Source organism: Pholis gunnellus, assembly GCF_910591455.1.
Source record: "Pholis gunnellus genome assembly, chromosome: 10".
NCBI classification, from domain to species: domain Eukaryota; kingdom Metazoa; phylum Chordata; class Actinopteri; order Perciformes; family Pholidae; genus Pholis; species Pholis gunnellus.
The window spans coordinates 12,389,800-12,407,979 of record NC_136537.1 but is presented as its reverse complement, the minus strand read 5'-3'; the positions used below and the strand labels follow the sequence as shown (position 1 = coordinate 12,407,979).

The 18,180-nt window shown below is 42.0% G+C and overlaps 1 protein-coding gene across 1 annotated transcript; it reads left to right on the top strand.

Moving 5' to 3' along the window:
• The first annotated feature begins 2,163 nt into the window (after positions 1-2,163).
• On the top strand, positions 2,164-10,973 carry LOC306702022 (regulator of G-protein signaling 14-like). The gene is made up of 15 exons (XM_079167505.1): positions 2,164-2,210; positions 4,503-4,524; positions 4,686-4,837; positions 4,968-5,060; positions 5,524-5,667; positions 5,768-5,926; positions 6,036-6,117; positions 6,198-6,298; positions 6,431-6,649; positions 6,882-6,958; positions 7,244-7,370; positions 7,807-7,888; positions 8,700-8,749; positions 9,250-9,328; positions 9,951-10,973. The coding sequence occupies exons 1-15, from the start codon at positions 2,166-2,168 to the stop codon at positions 10,202-10,204; spliced, it is 1,686 nt and encodes a 561-aa protein (XP_079023631.1). The 5' UTR covers positions 2,164-2,165; the 3' UTR covers positions 10,205-10,973.
• The last annotated feature ends 7,207 nt before the right edge of the window (positions 10,974-18,180 follow it).

Below are 18,180 nucleotides of genomic sequence, written 5' to 3'. Positions count from 1 at the left end.
AAGTACATGAGTGAGAAGAAGACACAAGTCAAACTGTTGGACAAGATTCCACTTAATATAATGATCCCCTGTTTATTAATTATATTTGTCAAATATTTACTTCATGACAGGAGAGTTGCATCCAGTAAAGTAATGTAAAAGGTCAATCATGTTATGAATTTCTGTCCCCATGAATTACTTCCTCATATTTTCTTTAAAATATGTAAAATATGTAAAACAAATGTCTTCAATTATAGATTTTTTGACTATTACTACTTTATCAGATAGACACAGAACAATACACAATTAATTAATTTACTTTACTGAGGTTTTGATTCATAAGTGGGCTTGATAATCAACTTATACAACAACTATATAAACCATCAAATTTAAAATACTCAAAATGTTCTGTAATTGTTTTACACTTTAATTAAAACTCTCTATCCACTCTATTCCAAAAGAAGACTACAATTCCTTTGAGACCATTTTCAGGAAGTGACCATTTTTTTTGGAGTGAACATTAAGGAGTATCGTGAAAGTAGTCGGGTGAGCATAAACTTTTCATTTTGTTTCATGATGTTAATCTGGTTGTCAGGCTCTGTAAATGCATCCCTATTTGGCTTGATTATGAAGATGGCATAATCACAAAAACAAAGTTAAAACATATTGGATATAGTTATAAAAGTTCTGCTTTAGTGTAAAATTAGCTAGCTAAATCCGGATTACTCACATAGTTTAGGCTAATTTAGCTCAACATGTTGGCTACAGACCAATAGAAACGAGTCCACCCAGAGTAATTGTTAGTTGAGTGCCTGAGATTGGCCAATATATCTTCCTGATAGTTGAGCAATATCACTATTCTTACAGAATGCAGAAACCATGAAAACATCTTTTTCAAAAGTAGAATTCAACATGTTGCTGTATAAAAGGAATAACCTATTTAGCGTTAGCATGCTGACATTAGCGTGTTGCTTTAATGTGCTACTGTAGTATTAGTATTAGCATATCTGATTCAATTTGTGTGTAAGCTAAACTGCGGTGCAAGTAAAGGGTGCTTTGCCATTGTCTCGTACATACAATTAGCTTATCTGTGTTAAATATGTGCTTTCACATTACTTCTCAAAAGCTGCACATAAAGTTAGACATTTAGCAAAAAGCTTTCGATATCCAAGCAAAAGTAGACAGGGAAGTTGTTGACGCGTGAAAGCTAATTGATAATAAGTCACAGGTGCACAATCAATTAAAAGGCCCAGCTTCACCTGGGACTCAGCAAATAGGTAACGTTGGGATAGAAGCTGTGAATTACCTCTGACCTGTTGACTTTGTGTGATCGTCTTTCTGAAGATGTTCGCTTTCAGAGGACTTTATCACAGATTCTCCCGCCTAACAAAAGTTGCAGCTCAAAGGCAATTCAGGAAATATGACAGCCGGTGCACCACGTTCACTGGCATCATGGCGGACAAGAAGGCAAGACGACCATTTCACACACAAGTTCATAGGAGAGTGCATCTGTGCATAACGGTGTTTTAGCTATAGGGAAAGTGTAGTGTATAATTTGCACTAGTTGAAATTTATTTACAATGTTTTTACTGCTAGTAGCAGAATATTACTCCTATAATGATTTCATTTAAAAGAGAAGGCCTGTATACGAGATGTGAAGTTTCTCTTGCATCTTGTAGAAGTTGAGTGATGTTTGGAGAACACCACGATTTTAACTTCAACTATTGTGAGGCAGGATTACCATCTTCAAAAAGAGTGAATATCAAGAGGCCTCGGTTTTGTAGTTTAATCTCAATAACTTCCAAGTACAAGGAAACTTAACTAATGACTAAAAAAGAAAAGTATGACATTGCGGCTAGATAGTCTAGATTGATTAATGGTTGCAAGCTGTGTCTAGTAACTTGTGAGTTTGTTCGTCTTGTCTGTGTTCCCACATCATAGTGTTTCTCAAGACGTAGGCTAAGAGCAGTGTGATCATAGAAACCGTACTTCCTCTTTTGTGGCTTTGTTGCTATGGCAAGACTTCCCTTACAGGCAGGAAGTAACAGAAGGACCCAAAAATGATGATTTTTCTGTGTGTATGCATGAAGAGTGTGCATCATGTTTTGGGTGGAGCACTTCACTGTGTCCCCTGACAGTGTGCCGTCGCATAAACACTCCTTGTAGTCGGGAGTGTGTGAGCCGCCATGGCGAAGAAATGCAATGCTTTAGGGTTTCCTGTGGGCCACATGGTGAGTAAACATGGCAACACTTCTGTTGGCTACATTTTGTTTTAGTTGTGCAGTTTTCTTTGGAGCCAGTGCTCTGTTTATGCGGAAGAAGGCTTTTCATAGAGGAGTTTCAAGACTGTAAACGTACCTGTTATTTATAGTCCTCTCATGATTTGGTAAACAAATTTTGGGCCGCTTTAACTGTTTGCATACTGTTGAGTATGGTGGAGCAGTTTCTCGCGTTGGCTTGCATTGTCCGTCTTCACCCCTCGGAGGTGAACAGTGTGTAGCTGCTGACAATGGATCAGGCCCGCTTGAGTCGGAAGCGGAAACCAAGTCGTGCCCATTGTCCAAGCTGTCATGTGTAGGCTGAGAAGGCTTCAGTCTACTCTGTGTGAAAGCGTCACGTTTGTTTAATTGGTCCAGCTCTGCAGAAGGTAGGTATGTGTGTGTGTGTGTGTTTATAAAGATGTATTTCAAAGGGGCAAGAATAAGTAGCTTCCTGTGCGTTGTGAATGATTGCAAATGTTCCTGTTGTTGGTGCTGCATCAGACTCTGCCCTCACATAGTGAGTTTGCATATCTTTTGTCTCCTTCAAAGGCTTTTGCAGAGAATCCTAATCCTCAGATATTTGTCCTCTGACGGTGTATGAGAACGAAAGGGGCACAAGCGAGACTGAGTCGTCGTTTGTTTTCATTGCAGTCGGTGTTTGTGGGCACCGACATGTTGTACTTTTGGAGCCAGAGTTTGAGCAGTGAAGTGAAGAGGCGGCGCCACAGTGGAGCTCACACCTGCACAAACTGCCAGCCCATGTCGACCTTATATGGGCAGAGTTTATCAATGGCCAAGAGTCAAACACTTTATCTTTGCTTGATCTAAAATGAACACAGTATACAGTATATCTTCTCACTAGTAATTTATTTAAGGTAAAAACCATCAATACTGTGTGTTCATTGCTCTTGAAGAGTTTTTTACCGTCTAATCTACACAGGAGATGGGCCTCTGTCTCATGGTTAATACTAACGTGATGTTTTTTGAGTCACATTAGTGGATGCTGAGAAAGTTTTCTCACTCCCATTATATGTACCTTCTCAATAGTTCGCTCAGTCACTTTTGATGTGGAGACCTGGTAACAGAAATTAGGTCAAGATAAGCTGAGTGACTTTAGAGTTGATTCCCATTTTAAGACCTTTCACAAAACCAACCCAGAGCTAAAAATGATCACGGAAATTTAAGTCTGGTTTCTACAATAAATGTAGCTGCATGCACATCAACTCACAATAAAGATATTACAAAGTATGAATAAAAGTAAAAACCAACACAACAAAAAAGAAGTAACTAGATTTAGCTTACTGTTCTCTGATTAACATTAAACAACTTGTGAAGCAAGATATTTGTGAATATCTAAAATGTAAAAAACATGCAGATAATCCCAATTTGTAAAGTGGCACCATATTCCCAATTTCAGCAGAAATATAACCCTTTACATCGGTTTAGCCCATTTTTCAATTGTATTAATTGTAAAACGTTGAATGTACCTCCTGTAGTTCCTTAATCTTATATTTACCCAATGACATTCTAACTGTTAATGATGACTATGTTTTCTTCAAGTCTATTTTAAAAAACGTGCACTCTGAGCATGTTGCAACTCACTGGACTAGACTCCAATGATGGACAGATACTCATTTTCACACCTCTGGTTTACTCTGACGGTCTAAAGCTGCTCAGAGCACCACAATGTAAACGGCCTCTGGATTAAAACGCAGGACCCCTGAATTATATTTCCGTATTATTGGTGTGCAAAACGTGTGCAGAATTTATTGTCAGTATTTAACTGTAAAAGTGCTCAAATTTATGACAGAACTTTTACAAGATGTGAATTTTGTGAGTTCTAAAAGCTGAATGAGAGCCATTGTCATCAGTGTCACAACCACTTCCTGTGAAAAAAAACAGCTTGACTGATTGCACTGCATTGTCACACAGAAGGAAGAAGGCCAAAAAAACATGCAGCTGGTGTTCACATCTCACTTCCTAAATGCAGCCCTCAGTGTGGGTGTGTCTAGCTTCTGTCTTAACACCATTTGAAGTATTGTAAAGCTGTTACTGTAGTATTTAAATGCACTCAACATCTCCTGTTTTTGTTCTGTGCTCTACTGTTGATTGCAGCTTCTAGGAGAATATGCCTTTTTTTTTTTAAATACAATTCTGATTCAATGAAGTGACTGTTGGATTTCTCAACTACTGCCATAGGAATGATCATATATTTAGTTTGAGGTTGTTCCCGACCTTATCTCTCTGTCTCTCTATTCACAGAGCCAGGCAGTGTCAGACGGAGGTAAGCGTGAAAGACCAGCGTGATAATCCCGTACATCTTGCATTTCTCTGAACAGAAACATGTCTGTGCACGACAGGAGAAAATGTCTAAATCCGTCTCATTCTTGGTCATGCTTTTCTGTTCTGATAAATGGGTGTGTTTTGTGTCCACATGTGTTGTAGAGTTGAACATGTCTGCACGGGGCTGTGGAGGCAGCAGCTCCAGCCTGCCAGGGACTCCGGGCGGAGAGGCAGGCCCGGCCAGCGGTGTGCTGAGCTGGGCCGTCTCCTTTGAGCAGCTGCTGGAGGACCCCTATGGAGTCCGCCAGTTTACGGTGAGACACACTCAACACACGAGGGGTTGTGTTGTGATTTTTATGTTCAGGAATAAATCTAGTGTTTTCTCGCGACCTCTTACAAGGCGTGCCATATGTGTTCACACAGTGTACGTGTCTTTGTCCACAGTCCTTCTTGATGTCTGAGGTGAGTGCGGAGAACATCTTATTCTGGCAAGCTTGCGAAAAATTCAGGAAGATCAAAGCCAGCGCCTTGGTCGAGGTATGATGGCACTTTTTTACCTCTTTACACGGCGACTCTTCTGACCTATCGTGATGCATTTTGCTGTCGTGTGTTTACTCTCTATTAGTTTTTTTTTTTATGAATACTATTTTTGTAGTAGTTGACCAGATGTGGTTGCTATGTTGCGGTCTGTGTAGCAGTCAACAGATTGCCTTTATTATGATAGAATATATTGACATATTAGTTGGCATATTCAGTAAAAAATGACGACTGACTAAAGCTTTGTTATATTGTTGAGATGTTTTCCTTCTTTTATACTATTCCTTCAAATAAAACTGAGAAGTTTAAGGCAGACTTATTGTTTGGTCAATTAAACTCAGTGTGGCATTGATGTTTGAATCTATTCTGGTTCGTCAGATTAGACTCGATGATGAGCAAACCAAGTTTAGTTGATATCTAATCTTCCGGAGGTTTCAGTCTGATGGAGGTGTTGTGTTCCCAGCTTAAAACGGCAGCTCGCTCCATCTACAACACCTACCTGTCTGACAGCGCTCCCTACTCGGTCAACATCGATGACACAGCCAAGACGGAGGAGAAGGACCTGGAACAGCCCACACCCGACATGTTCAACAAGGCCCAAGCACAGGTCTGTTTGGAGTCCACACTCCCATTTCAGCTCAGTGATGCAGCGATTCTTTGTTGGTGCCTCTGCTGGCGTGTGTACAACTGTCCCCGCTCTGTGTCAGATATTCAAACTGATGAAGATGGACAGCTACAGGCGCTTTGTGCGCTCCCCTCTCTACCAAAGCTGCACCTTGGGAGGCGTAGGAGGCAAATTTGTGCCTCAGCTCTCTACAGAGCCGGTCCGCATGGGATCCTGGGAGGACGTGTCCACCAGAAGCCCCGTAAGTAACAAGACGGTAGAGTGACTGAGGGGCAGGAAAGGAAAAAAACAAAACATGATTGCTTCTTTAAATTTTGCTGTTATATTTCTTTTATCGCTTTCTCAAACAGAATAAGAAGTCTGACTCCAACAGCTTGCCAGGTGGCATGACTGCCTCTGAAAAACAGGGACAGAAAAGAGGATCCTGGGGAGGTAGTTATCCCTCCTGTGACTTTAGCTCACAATTTCTCTTTGGCTCTGTTTTTGTTCATTTCCTTTATTGATAACAACAGATTCATCCAACAACCATGGCTCAGTCTCCCGAAAAGAGTCCCAAGTGTCTGTCAAATCAAGCAGCAGTGTAGAGCTCGGCTCCCTCTACAGGCAGATAGAGGTCAGTGCAACAGGGCACGCATGGTGACAAAATACTGTATACAAGAAGAAAATCTGACAGAGTGCCTAGCTCTATTGTTTTGAAGTATATTGTTCACTCTTAACTAACTGTTCCTTTCCACCCGTGGCATAGAATGGCAGATTGAGTCCCCGGCCTCCAGAGCAGGGGGGTGGAGGTGGGAGTCGGATCGGGGTGGAGGGGGGCTACTGCTGTGTCTACCTGCCCGATGGCAGCGCCTCTCTGGCCCCCACGCGTAACGGCCACCTCATCAAAGACATGCTGGCTAGCCTGTGTGAGAAGAGAGGCTTCCCGCTGAAAGATGTCATCATCTACCTTCATGGCAAGGACAAGGTGAGGACCTAGCTGCTCTGTAGCTTTAAACCAAAGAGCTGTTCAAAGGTATTTATGTACTGAACTGCAGAGTTGTTCTGCAACAGGCGGTATGAGAAAGATGACTACCCTCTTCCTGTTTTTAACATCCTCCCCGGCCTCTCACTCCCTCCATTTGTGAAAGTATCCCCAGTTGATGCCGACGTCTCTGAAAGTCACTTCTGTGTGTGGCACACCTTTGCTCTCTCTGCAGCAACCCTTATCTCTGGACCAGGACTGCTCGGTGCTGAGGGATCAGCAGGTCTCTCTGGAGCTCAGGGTGACGTTTGCGTGAGTCGACTGTGTCACTTCCTCTTTTTGCTTTTCTTTGTCACCCTCAGCGGGCTTTCACACCCTCGTCTCCACCACTGCATGCAACTTCTCACCACATCAGGGGGAAGTCCTGTTAACACCAGACATAGATTAGTCGTCATTGAATACATTATCAAATGTACAATTTTGGATGTCCTGCTAAGATATCATTGAGTGACAGGCTTTGTATGATTAGATGTTAATGATGCTGTGCCACTGTATTCACTGTGCGAGCGGGATAATTTAAAAGCTTTTGTGCTTCAGGCTGGAGATTGCCTTCACCGGTAAGACGGTTGGGATCATGGTGAAGTCCAGTAAGACGCTGCAGGACGCTCTCTCTGCCGTGCTGCACAAACACCACGTCAAGCCGCAGGAGGCCCTGGTCACCATGGTGAGGGTCTGAATGAATCATGGAGGCGGTGCTTGAGCAAATTATTGATAGAACTTTCTCTTAATTGTAAAATAATCACTTAACTGATTACTCTGGTTTGCAATAATCTCATGAATTCACATTGACTCACCCGTACTTTTCAAAGCAGTGCAGACTTGTCTGACATTTTAAAATTAACTTTTTTAAAAATTATTTCCGTCTTCCCCTCCTGCGTACAGCAGCCGCTGCTAGGCAACCCCTTACACGTCACTGATCTATAAAATCTGTAATTTGAAAATGTAATATGTTGCAGCATTTTGTTATTGGAATAAGTAACTAGGATTACATGTTTAACTCAATGTGTATTTTATGCATCTAGTCCCTTTTTCTTTTTGCCACTGTGTGTGTGTGTGTGTCAGCATCTTTTCGACAGATCTTACTTCCTTGTTTGTTTCAGGCTGGAAGCGACGAGCCTCTGAACATGACCGTCTCTGTGTTCAGACTGGCCAATAAGACTCTGCGGCTTGACAAAACCAAAGGTTAATACACTTGACCTTTTTTTCAAACCCAATGTTTTACTTTAACGGGAATGTTAACATCCTTTAATAATAGCGACACTTCTCCCCCAAGAGCACGAGCAGCCACACGATGAAAAGCAACCTACCAACGAGTAAATGAAATGAGTTTGATCAAATCAGAGAAGGCACATTCTAGCCCTCCAGCCACTGTTTGTTGTCGATGATGTGGGTGACTCATTGGTGATGCTTTGTTTGTTCTCTTCTGCCGTCTGAACTTTGGCTGTGCCTTCTTACTCACTTAAGAGTTTCTTAATGGGTCCTAGAAAGTGTTTCTGTATTCCTTGGCTCTTATCTGGGGGTCCTTTCACCGTCCACTTTAATACCCGGGTTTTTCTGCATCACTGTCTGCATGTTTTTTTTCCTGCACTGACTTCTTTGTGCGTCTCTCTCTGCCTGCGTCTTCATTCATCTCTGTGGGGTTAAAATGTCCGAGTCCATTTGGTTTGATGAGTGCTGTGCCAGTTGGAGTTCGCTCACCTCATTTCCCAACTGCGAGGAGACCAGAACAGACTTCACTTTGGATCAGTGCTCCTTACCTCAGCCCCATTCACTGCCTTTAGGAAGAGGGCAATGGATTAGAGTTGTGGTTGTTTCTGAGAAGTACCAGTTGAAGTCTTCTTTTCAAGAGTGTTTTATTTGGCTGGTGTCGGTGTTTAACACAATGGGTAGTTATGCTCTCGAGCAGCCTGCAGACTAGTTTTCTACTGGAAGTGAAAGCACTGTTAAGTGCTTTCACTTCACACAAAATTTGTCTTTTGTGTGGTTTGAACAGGAAGAGACCAGACCGTTTCCAGGGGCAGTGGTTCTGCTGCACCCACGCAGGTGAGGCCATGTTAATATGCTAAACATGAAACAGAAACGACTACATCTATAAAATACTGACGAGTCATACATACAAGGCAAGCTGCTGAGATTGTCGAGGTTATTATCGACATAAATAATAAACATGTCGGCATCTTGCCTTTTTTGTTTGATCTATTGTATAGATAACTTATTTTAATGGTTGTGTAGGGAATATTTTCACATCTATGAAGTGCGATGAATTGCATTGTGGGATTGCTAGCAGTAAGTAATGTACATACTATGGACACTATTGCTTTCAACAACAAATACAAAATGTAGTAGTTGTAGTGCACTATTGAGTAAAAGGGAAGCGGTTTGTGACACAGCCCACTAACAGAAAAGCCTCAACATCTATCTCATTGAAAGGTTTATTCCTTGTGTGATTTCTAGAATGTGTAGCCTAAAGTGTTCCGAGGACTTAAAACCTGTGAAGCTGTATTTTGTGCATTGATAACGCCTGAATCTGTTTTTGGTCCCAGGCAGGAGCAGTGAGTGCAGTTGGGGTGGAGGCCCGGGCCAAGTCGCAGTCCAAGCCCAGTAAAAACCCCGAAATGGAGGGTAGGACATCTCAGAAGTATCTTGTAGGGTTGGTTCGACATGACAACGCGTGATAGATTTTTCCATTTATAACAAGGAATCTATAGTGGGATAAAAATGAAGACGAGGCCAAAACAAAAACGTTTCTCACCACGAGCTGACTTCAGAAGCTGTTCTGGTCCTTTCAATCATCACATAATCTCTCTCAGCAGATGGAAGTGCAAAAAAATGAGATTGCAATTACGTGACGACTGTGGGAACTCCATCTGCTGAGGAAAATTGTGATATCAAAAGCTACTAAATGGACCTCGGAGTTAGGTTGTTTTATCAGCTGCTGTTTTTAAGGTCAAGAATGACCTGAAGAAACTAACTCAGTTTCAAGTTTCTCTGCAGAATATCAACTATTGTTCTACATTCATATGCAATATAAAATTGATAGAACCTTTAACCCTCATAGCCCACTCCTAGTATCCTTACCCGGGGCGTGATGTTGAATATATATATACAGTTTTTCTAAAACTGTGTTGACTGAATACAAACTATAATATCTAAATGCCTGATGCGGATTTAAAGCGGCACAGTGTTCTTTATTTGAACAATGTCAAAATGACCGTGTGTGTGTGTGTGTGTGTGTGTGTGTCAGGGTTACTGGACATGCTGACGAGGGCTCAGTGCAGCAGGGTTGATGACCAGCGAGGCCTTTTGACCAAAGAGCAGCTGGAGGTCCCTCTGTTCCTGAAGCTGGCCTCAGACCAGGGAGAGGACACGAAGCCAGACGAGCCCAGTACAACCAGCTCCCCCACTGCAGACTCCAAGGAGGCGTCCAGTTCAGCTGGAGCAGCGCAGGAAACCGCTGACTCTGAAGCAAAAAAAGACGTAAGGGAAACGTCACTTTGAAAGACTTGTCTGTGTGTGGGATGGACAAAGACTCAATTACAAACTACAACAAATGTCTCACAATGTCATGAGACCAATCGTGTCCAAAGACACTGGAAATTAGTCAAGCACTTTTTATATTTGTTTACAAAGAAGCTCTGAGACCGCAGTGTGCCATCGTCTCTGCTCTTGATAATTTGCCTCTTAAGGCAATATGTAAAGAAGAAAGTTCATTGCAAACATTATGGTGTCATTTTAAAACACTACATATGTCAATGGAAAGAATGTTTGCTATGAATTGTTTTGAAAGTAAGTTTTAGCTCAACATTTAAGCCCTGAAGCCGATGTGTTTCCGCTGTACAGTTTGAAGTTCACGTTGCTTTACTCTGTCATAATCTCACGTTGCAGTCAAGCTTTTCTTTGAACTCTAAACAAATGTTTCTGTACAGGACTGTTGCCAAGGTTTTTTTTAAAGTGTATTGCACAATTGTTTTTTTCTTTGTTTGAATTAAGATTATAGAATATATTTTACTGAGATGAGTTTTTATTGTTTTATATTACTAATTTTAATTTTGTGTGCTTACTGTTTTCAAATGTGTGCTTGCGGTACTTAATTCATTTTGTCCTGTGATGTCACTTTGAGAAGCCCTGGTCAAGTCCTGTTTTTCTGTCACCTCTCAAGGTGCAGATCATTAATTAGTAATGTGAAACTGTGGGGAATGAATAAGATGTGATCATCAAAAAATATTCCACAGAGTGTATCCAAAGAATTAAAGCATTTAATGACGAAGGGGTGATCCTTCCTTCCTTCCTTCCTTCCTTTCTGTCTTTGTTGTTGTGGCAAAGACTCAAAGTTTCAGCTCTCAGAGGAATCTTTTGGCTGAATCACTGAGGTCAGTTTCTGGCTTGACAAATGCTACGTGATTTGGTTTCATATGTTCAGCCAGACCCATCTGCCCCAGTGGACTGTCTGTGTGACTCATGCAGTGTGAACCAGGTCTGTGTAACAAGCTTTGTTTACATTATTTTGTTCCTTTTAGGTGGCTCCTGGTAGAGAAACCTCCCTCTAAATGGCGTCTCGTAATTATGTCATTTTTGCACAGTGACGGCAGACCATTGCAGCGCTGTGATTGGCTCTTTATGAAGATTTGTAGCCAATCACGTGTTTCATCTGTCTACAGACTTGTTGCTGGAAGGTGATTTCCAGTTGAGGAGCCCGGGAGGACTATTTTGGGGTTTATTTGGCTATTATGAGTTACAAAACAAATGAGTCATAGATGGATTCATATCCACATAGATGTCAGCAGCATGCATATTTCAGAGTATGTGACTGTATGGGGGTTGCAAAGCATCTCATTCACCCACCTTGATGTGATCCCCGAGGAAATAAACCTGAGACCGTAAACGTTGCAAGAAGCAATAATGTGCAGTAAATGTTACCCGTCTGTCTCACACAGCTTTCGTCTGCCAGGCTGGAGACATTAGCATACATGACTGTCACACCTGGCGTTATTGGTGTGTGTGTGTCCATGCATGAGTGGTGCGTCGGCGGAGCTATGAATGGGCAGAGAGGGGTGTGCTCTCACACACAGACACCAGAGCAGCAGTGAGATGAGGAGTGCCATCTACTCCACTGCACGTCTGTACTGAGAAGGGAGAAAAAGAGGTGAGTGTCTGAATTTCCCCAAGGCATTTGACTAATCTCATTTTTTGGGGTGATCGCTATGCTTGTAGTTTCATTGGATGTGTCAGCCTGCCCTTCCTCTCTCTCTCTCTCGCTCTCTCAGTCACTCCCATCATTCATTCTCTCATCCTGTCTGTCACTCAGTGCATTTCATTGCTTGATTAAATGTCTCATGCTGTCTTGAGATAAACCTCTTCATCTCCTCAGTCATAGAAAAGCTCACATTTCGTGCCAACGTTTTCTGCTATCTGTTATTTGGTGCTTTCTGTAATCTGCATTGGGATGGATAACAAACAGGCTTTGTATATCTGGGAAGTGTTTATTTTCTGAACTCAATCCTCTGCTAATGGGAGTTCTGAATGGTGCTCACTGTGCCTTTTGAGAGTCTTGCAGAGGAATACATAAGTGGTGTGAGACCAAGCCCATCCATCAGATAAATGCTTTACATTACTGTGCACTGAAAGATTCTGCTCAGCCGGTGAAGGACAGGCTGTGTGCAGTGTGTTAAAAAATGAAAACCATACTGGATTCATTAGCACTGATTCAGTTATCAGGTGAGATACACATGATCAAGCTGTGATTCAGGCTGGGAGCAGCTGTGTTGGTCGACTATTGACTAAATTCATCCAGCTGGGGGGAGTTGGGGTGTGACACACACACACACACACACACACACACACCACACACACACACACACACACACACACACACACACACACACACACACACACACACACACACACACACACACACACACACACACACCTCTGAACGTGGCTGAACAGACATCCCATCATCGTCAATTACAGAACATTATGTCCTTGGCACTGTGAGCCGTCTTAATGTGCTCTCTTCTGCCGGTGCAGCTGCTGTCCACACGCTCACCTTGGTGCCCTAACCACCTCCGTGTGCATCCATGTGCTATATACACATCCTAAGCATGTGATCTTCTGTGATTAGCATGTTCAGCAGCACAGATGTGGGGAGGCGGCAATGTCACACCAGGCTTCAGTTTCACCTACTGAACTTGGAATTATGGGGATTAGTTGACCCAGAGGAGTGGAAACTATCCCCAAAGTGACACTCATTTCACAGCTGAAAGGATTATTTTCTTTCATCGTTGCTCAGGGATGAACGGACATCGATGACCACCACCTGCAGATTGTGTCTTCAGGTCATTTGGGTCGACCTTTTTAGAAGACAACAGTAGTGATTATATAGATGTTCTCATTTAATTGTTGCTTGTGAAACTCTTTTACAGACACTGAAATGAAGCTTCATGTAGGGCCTCTCAGTTGGGGAGTTAATTAGTGATGACCCAACAATCTTGGTCTCCGCTGGTGTTATGGATTCAAATCTTAAGAACAGATTTTCTTCTGTAATGCAGATCCTCACATCAGCATTTTATTCTGTGCTGTAAAGGCTAATTAGTTTTGTTAAACTTTGCTCCCTCAGATTTATCACGCTCCTCTTGCAGTGTCTCAGTCATGGCGATGATAAAAAGGGTGAAAGAAAAGACTGCGAGGCAAAATACTCTATTCTCCCATCCTTGCAGAAAAAGTTCTTGAGTAGCTTTTAAGGCGAATATCAAGGCGTTGCTTGTGTGTGTGTGTGTGTGTGTGTGTATGCCCATGTCCACGTAATAATAAATGAGCAGTTTGGGTCATTAGTGGATGTACGTATACCACAAAGAGGCGTAGTGTTTTCGAAATGTCTCCCCTTGGCTGTTGTTAGCTTGCTCATGTGGACTAATCGATGGAGAAGCAGTTCTCTAAGCCGCAGGGCTTTTCTACCTCGGCTACAAAGGAAATGCACTTCAGTGTAGCCTTTGCGGTCCTTCAGCCCTTGGCCTCGTCTACAAAGGAAGGGATTCCTCGTCTAACCAAAGTGGGACAGACAGTGACCGAGGAAAGCATGGGGAGAGACGGGGTTAGGCAAGCATCGTACTCATTAAGGTCATATCCCTGTGAGCTGGTCAGAGAGCGCACTCAGGACTCGCGGAATGCCTGCCCTGTCATCAAGTCTGAGATTATCCTCAAAGGGCTGCAGCCTAATGCACATTTTAGTGTAAGTGCATGGAGTACAACAGTGTTTCATGCCCCCGGGTGAGCCAACTGAACCGACACGCGTGTGCGTAATAGAGCTGATGTATGAAATAAGCTGGGAACCCTTCACTGGCTCAGTCCCTCTAGTGCAGATTGTTCAGTAGCAGGTAGGCCTTGTTGAATATTACAATCCAAGTGGGACTTTCTAATGGGGTTCCCCAATAGCATCAACTGTGGCGCTGACGTCAGCCGTCGCAGCGGGTGAGTGAGCTCCTGTCGATCAGCTCCCATTCATTCTTCATGAGCCTTGGGCTGAATGCTTCCTGTAGAGCAGCAACTAAAGATCACGGAGGTAGACGAGTCTGTCAGTTCAGACGCATCAGGAGGGGACTTTCTACGCATTTTATCTTTGCTCTGTGGACAGTCTTGTCGCGCCATCATCAGGAATGTAATGCAGAGATTTACTTAAACCCAATGATAACTTGCTTTCAAGGCCCTGAAAACCAAGCGTCTCAATCAGCTTGATGATTGCTAAACTCGCCGGCTAGTGTTGTTGAGCCGGGGAGGAGGAGCCAACTTTGAATGTTGTGTTTATAAACCATGATAGACAAATCCCACTCACTCTGCCTTTTAAAGGGATTAAGCCTTGACTTAAGGGCGTTTCTGTACTATAGTGGGTGTTAATGCTAAAATATGTTAGCCATTAAACAAATGCCAAACAGATATTGCCAAAAGAGAGACATTTGAAATGACAAGTTTTAGAAAAACTTACAAATGTAATAATCTTGAGGTCTGCACAAGGACAAGCTAGACTTACTTGGTGTTTCTGAAGCGTTCAGCATCATCCTTTAGAGCTCAGCTGTCGTGCTTTTCTGCTGAGGAAGGACACAACGACGTACAGTAGCTTCAGAAACATCAAGTAAGCGGACCTTGTGTTGAGCTGTTTTTCTATTGCACGTTTTGTTTGCTTTATAATGAGAAACATCAGTGAACCGCGCCTTCAAAACTCTGATACCTTACCCTGGTGTCTCTCCACCATCTAAAGGCATCAGCAGGATAGAAAATCAGTAAACCATCCATTCACTCCGAAATGCCAGGAAGTATGTTTGATTGATCTGATCTAACTGGTCAGATATCAGACAGATGCAGACTGACGGGCACCACTGAGATCGTTGGGAGTATGAAAATGGACCCAGACCCAGAGGTCTTTTGTCCCCGGCCACCAGGCCTCCCACCACCAGCTGTGCATCTGGCTGGTAATCATTGTGGCCTTTTAGTTGTGCTGAAATCATTCTTTGTCCTGCAGGACTCCAACTGGTGTTGATATATTTCTGGCTCTATCACCTTTCAAATGGAATCTTAAACTGGCAGACTGTGGACCATTTCTACTGTTATAGGACTCTCCTTTTATGACAGTCACAGTTTCTGCCAGTAGGATGAAGACAAAAAAGAAAACTCAACTCAATGTGAAACAGGTGTGTTTTTTGTTCCTGTCTTCACAAATCAAAATGAGATCAAGAATAAGAGCAGCAGTGTCTGGTAGCGTTTCAGAGTGATAATTGGTACCAAAGTCAAAGGTTTAATGCCTGAGGAAAATCATTCAACAACACATTCAGATCAGTGAAGCGGCAACAGCGTTGGATCCCTGAGTCGGAGTCGCCATCTAGTGAAAGGTATTCAGAACTGCAGATTGTTGCCTCATGATGGCACGATCAGGGATCAGTTCAGCTCTTTGCTCACATTTTAAATGACAGCAAAATGATTGGGTCAGTTTAGATCAGTAAACAAAAGAATTATAAAATATCTTGCAACCACATGACATGTAAAATTCTTCCTCTTTCCTTCTAGTTGTACAACCACTATATTCCAAAGGATATCGTCTAATCGGCCCTGAACCTCTCCAAGTCAGCCATGGAACAGAAGGCAAATGAGGTGTGTGAAAGCCTGATGGAGAGGAAGGATCATATTGGACAGGACCAGAATGATAATAGTTTGTCTCTGTCTCTAGTGTCCCACCACCACGTCTCCTCAGAAGCACATGAAGAACAGGTCCAAATCCACAGAGGAGATGCAACAGACGAAGAAGGTTAGAAGCAATCTGACATTCATACCTTTTGGTGTTTTATCCCTTTTTCCTTTGTAGTTTACTACTTTTATATTATACTTTTATAATCATCGGATCTAATGGGACTCCCCTGTCTCACGTTACAGTCCTTCTCCTCACAAAAATCACTCCCGGGCCGACCAGAGCTGGAGAAAGTGAAGGTGATGATTCAGATGCTTTTTAAGTCAAAATACCACACTATGAAAATACTTCACTTCATTGTGCAGTAAAATGTTCCCTGTCTGTGTTTTACTATTATATATGATGTTTCTTGAATAATATCAACATGTATGCTGCATTTTACTGTTGTAGATGATTAAGGTTGAGCTAATTTTAACTCCTTTTATATGTTTGACAGTTTAATCCACAGCAATGTGTCATATTCTATAAGATCATCTTATGTTTGCAGCGTCGCTGTTTTGTGAGAGCCACACAACTCTACAAAGTCAACTTTTCTTATGCTTTGTGACGATGCATTATCCATTTTGTCAACTCTCAAAGAAACATTTCATCATTTTGTTTATCACAAACTTTTAAAATCACAACATTTGGAGATGCATGGTTTTCACTGGGCAGGAAGAAAATTAAAATATTAATCTCTAGAGTTACAAAAGTATGAAGTTGAAGGGAAGTGAAATACTTGGTGGAAAACCTTTTTAAATGTGTACTCAAGAGTAAATGTACTTGGTTACATTGCACCACTGTATTGCAATACGTAGGAAAAGAGTGCTGTTATGCATTTATTTCTACGTCACCGTTTAAAATGTAAGATATTTGATGGAAATGCAGTCGAGCTGGATCTGTATTTTTTTTCATGTGCCTCTCTGTTTTTTCAGGAGTGTCCTGACGGCTCTGACACGCCGTCGTCCTCCACCGAGGAGCTAAAGTAACGAGCTGAAGTAACAAAGGCCTAACCCAAAGGATATTTGAGTCACTTCACTTAACATGCATAGAAATATACAAAAGGAAACATACAACATACTATCAAGATATTTGTGATATAGATTAGAAAACACATGAGCAATTCATTTAATTGGTGGAAGGAAACTGTACAAAACGTGGTAAATTGAACACACACACACACACACACACACACACACACACACACACACACACACACACACACACACACACACACACACACACTGAAACAATCGCTTGTAAACCTGTGATGATGCTGTTTCATGGTACTGTGAGTGTCGTATACATACCACACTGAATGTGTATGGACAATAAAGTGATGCTGTTGACTGAATATGTCTTTACTCGGCTCTGGTTCACATCAAACATCTGATGCTGCACTGAGGTACTGTGTGTTCTAAACACAGCCTCGTCTATTATGTATCTTGATGAATTGACAGAGAGGAGTGACAGCTGTGAGGGGTCCAAAAATATTTACTGAAACCGCTGACTCACATCTGCTGTGGTGTTTGTGTGTTAGCATGGGTGTGTCCATATCACTGTACTTTCATCTGCGAAGAGTCTCTTTTCGATCACTTTATAAGGGTAGAACCATAAGGGCAGCTTTTGGGAGCTTTTCCCCTTTTTGAACCACAGACCAATGATGCAATGTAACCGACAAACATCCTTCAGCTCAGATGATCATTGGTTGAAAATAAATTGCACAAACAAATCCCAGATAAACCATTGGATAATAACTGAGAGGCTATTCTATCATTACATTGATCGCCCCAGTAATGAAATTAGAGTACAAGAAGATACAACTTCATCACTTTGTATCCCTCCGGAGTGGAAAAACATGCAGCACAAAGACGTAGAAGCTTAATCTGAGGTACTATACTAATGTGGTACTTTCTCCTACCTGCAGTTCTGGAGAAAAAATGATGTAGAATTAAAAGACTCACACATTGTTTTGTAAACTGTTAATTCTGAGATTGAGTCAATCAAAAGATATTTTCATTTCTTAATAAATGTGAAGATCTTCAGAGACTGTACCAAGATATTTAAAATGTTCAACAAGTTTGACCATGTTATGAAATCCTGCTTGGCACAAGTAATATCTTTAGTCTATCAACATTAAACTCCAAATAAGGGCTGCAATTAACTGTTCTCCGTATTAAAATGATTTGCCAATTGTTCAGAAAATAGGGGAAAATACAAAGTGATGCCTTCACATTGTTTTGTCTGACCAATTTTTCCAGAA

What these genes read in the sequence shown, in the direction of transcription:
- LOC306702022 (XM_079167505.1), top strand. Translation starts at nt 2,166, where the DNA reads ATGGCGAAGAAATGCAATGCTTTAGGGTTTCCTGTGGGCCACATG. An exon ending in GGTTTCCTGTGGGCCACATG is followed by an intron (nt 2,211 to 4,502) that starts GTGAGTAAACAT and finishes CTCTATTCACAG; the next exon opens with AGCCAGGCAGTGTCAGACGG. An exon ending in ACCTTCATGGCAAGGACAAG is followed by an intron (nt 6,650 to 6,881) that starts GTGAGGACCTAG and finishes CTCTCTCTGCAG; the next exon opens with CAACCCTTATCTCTGGACCA.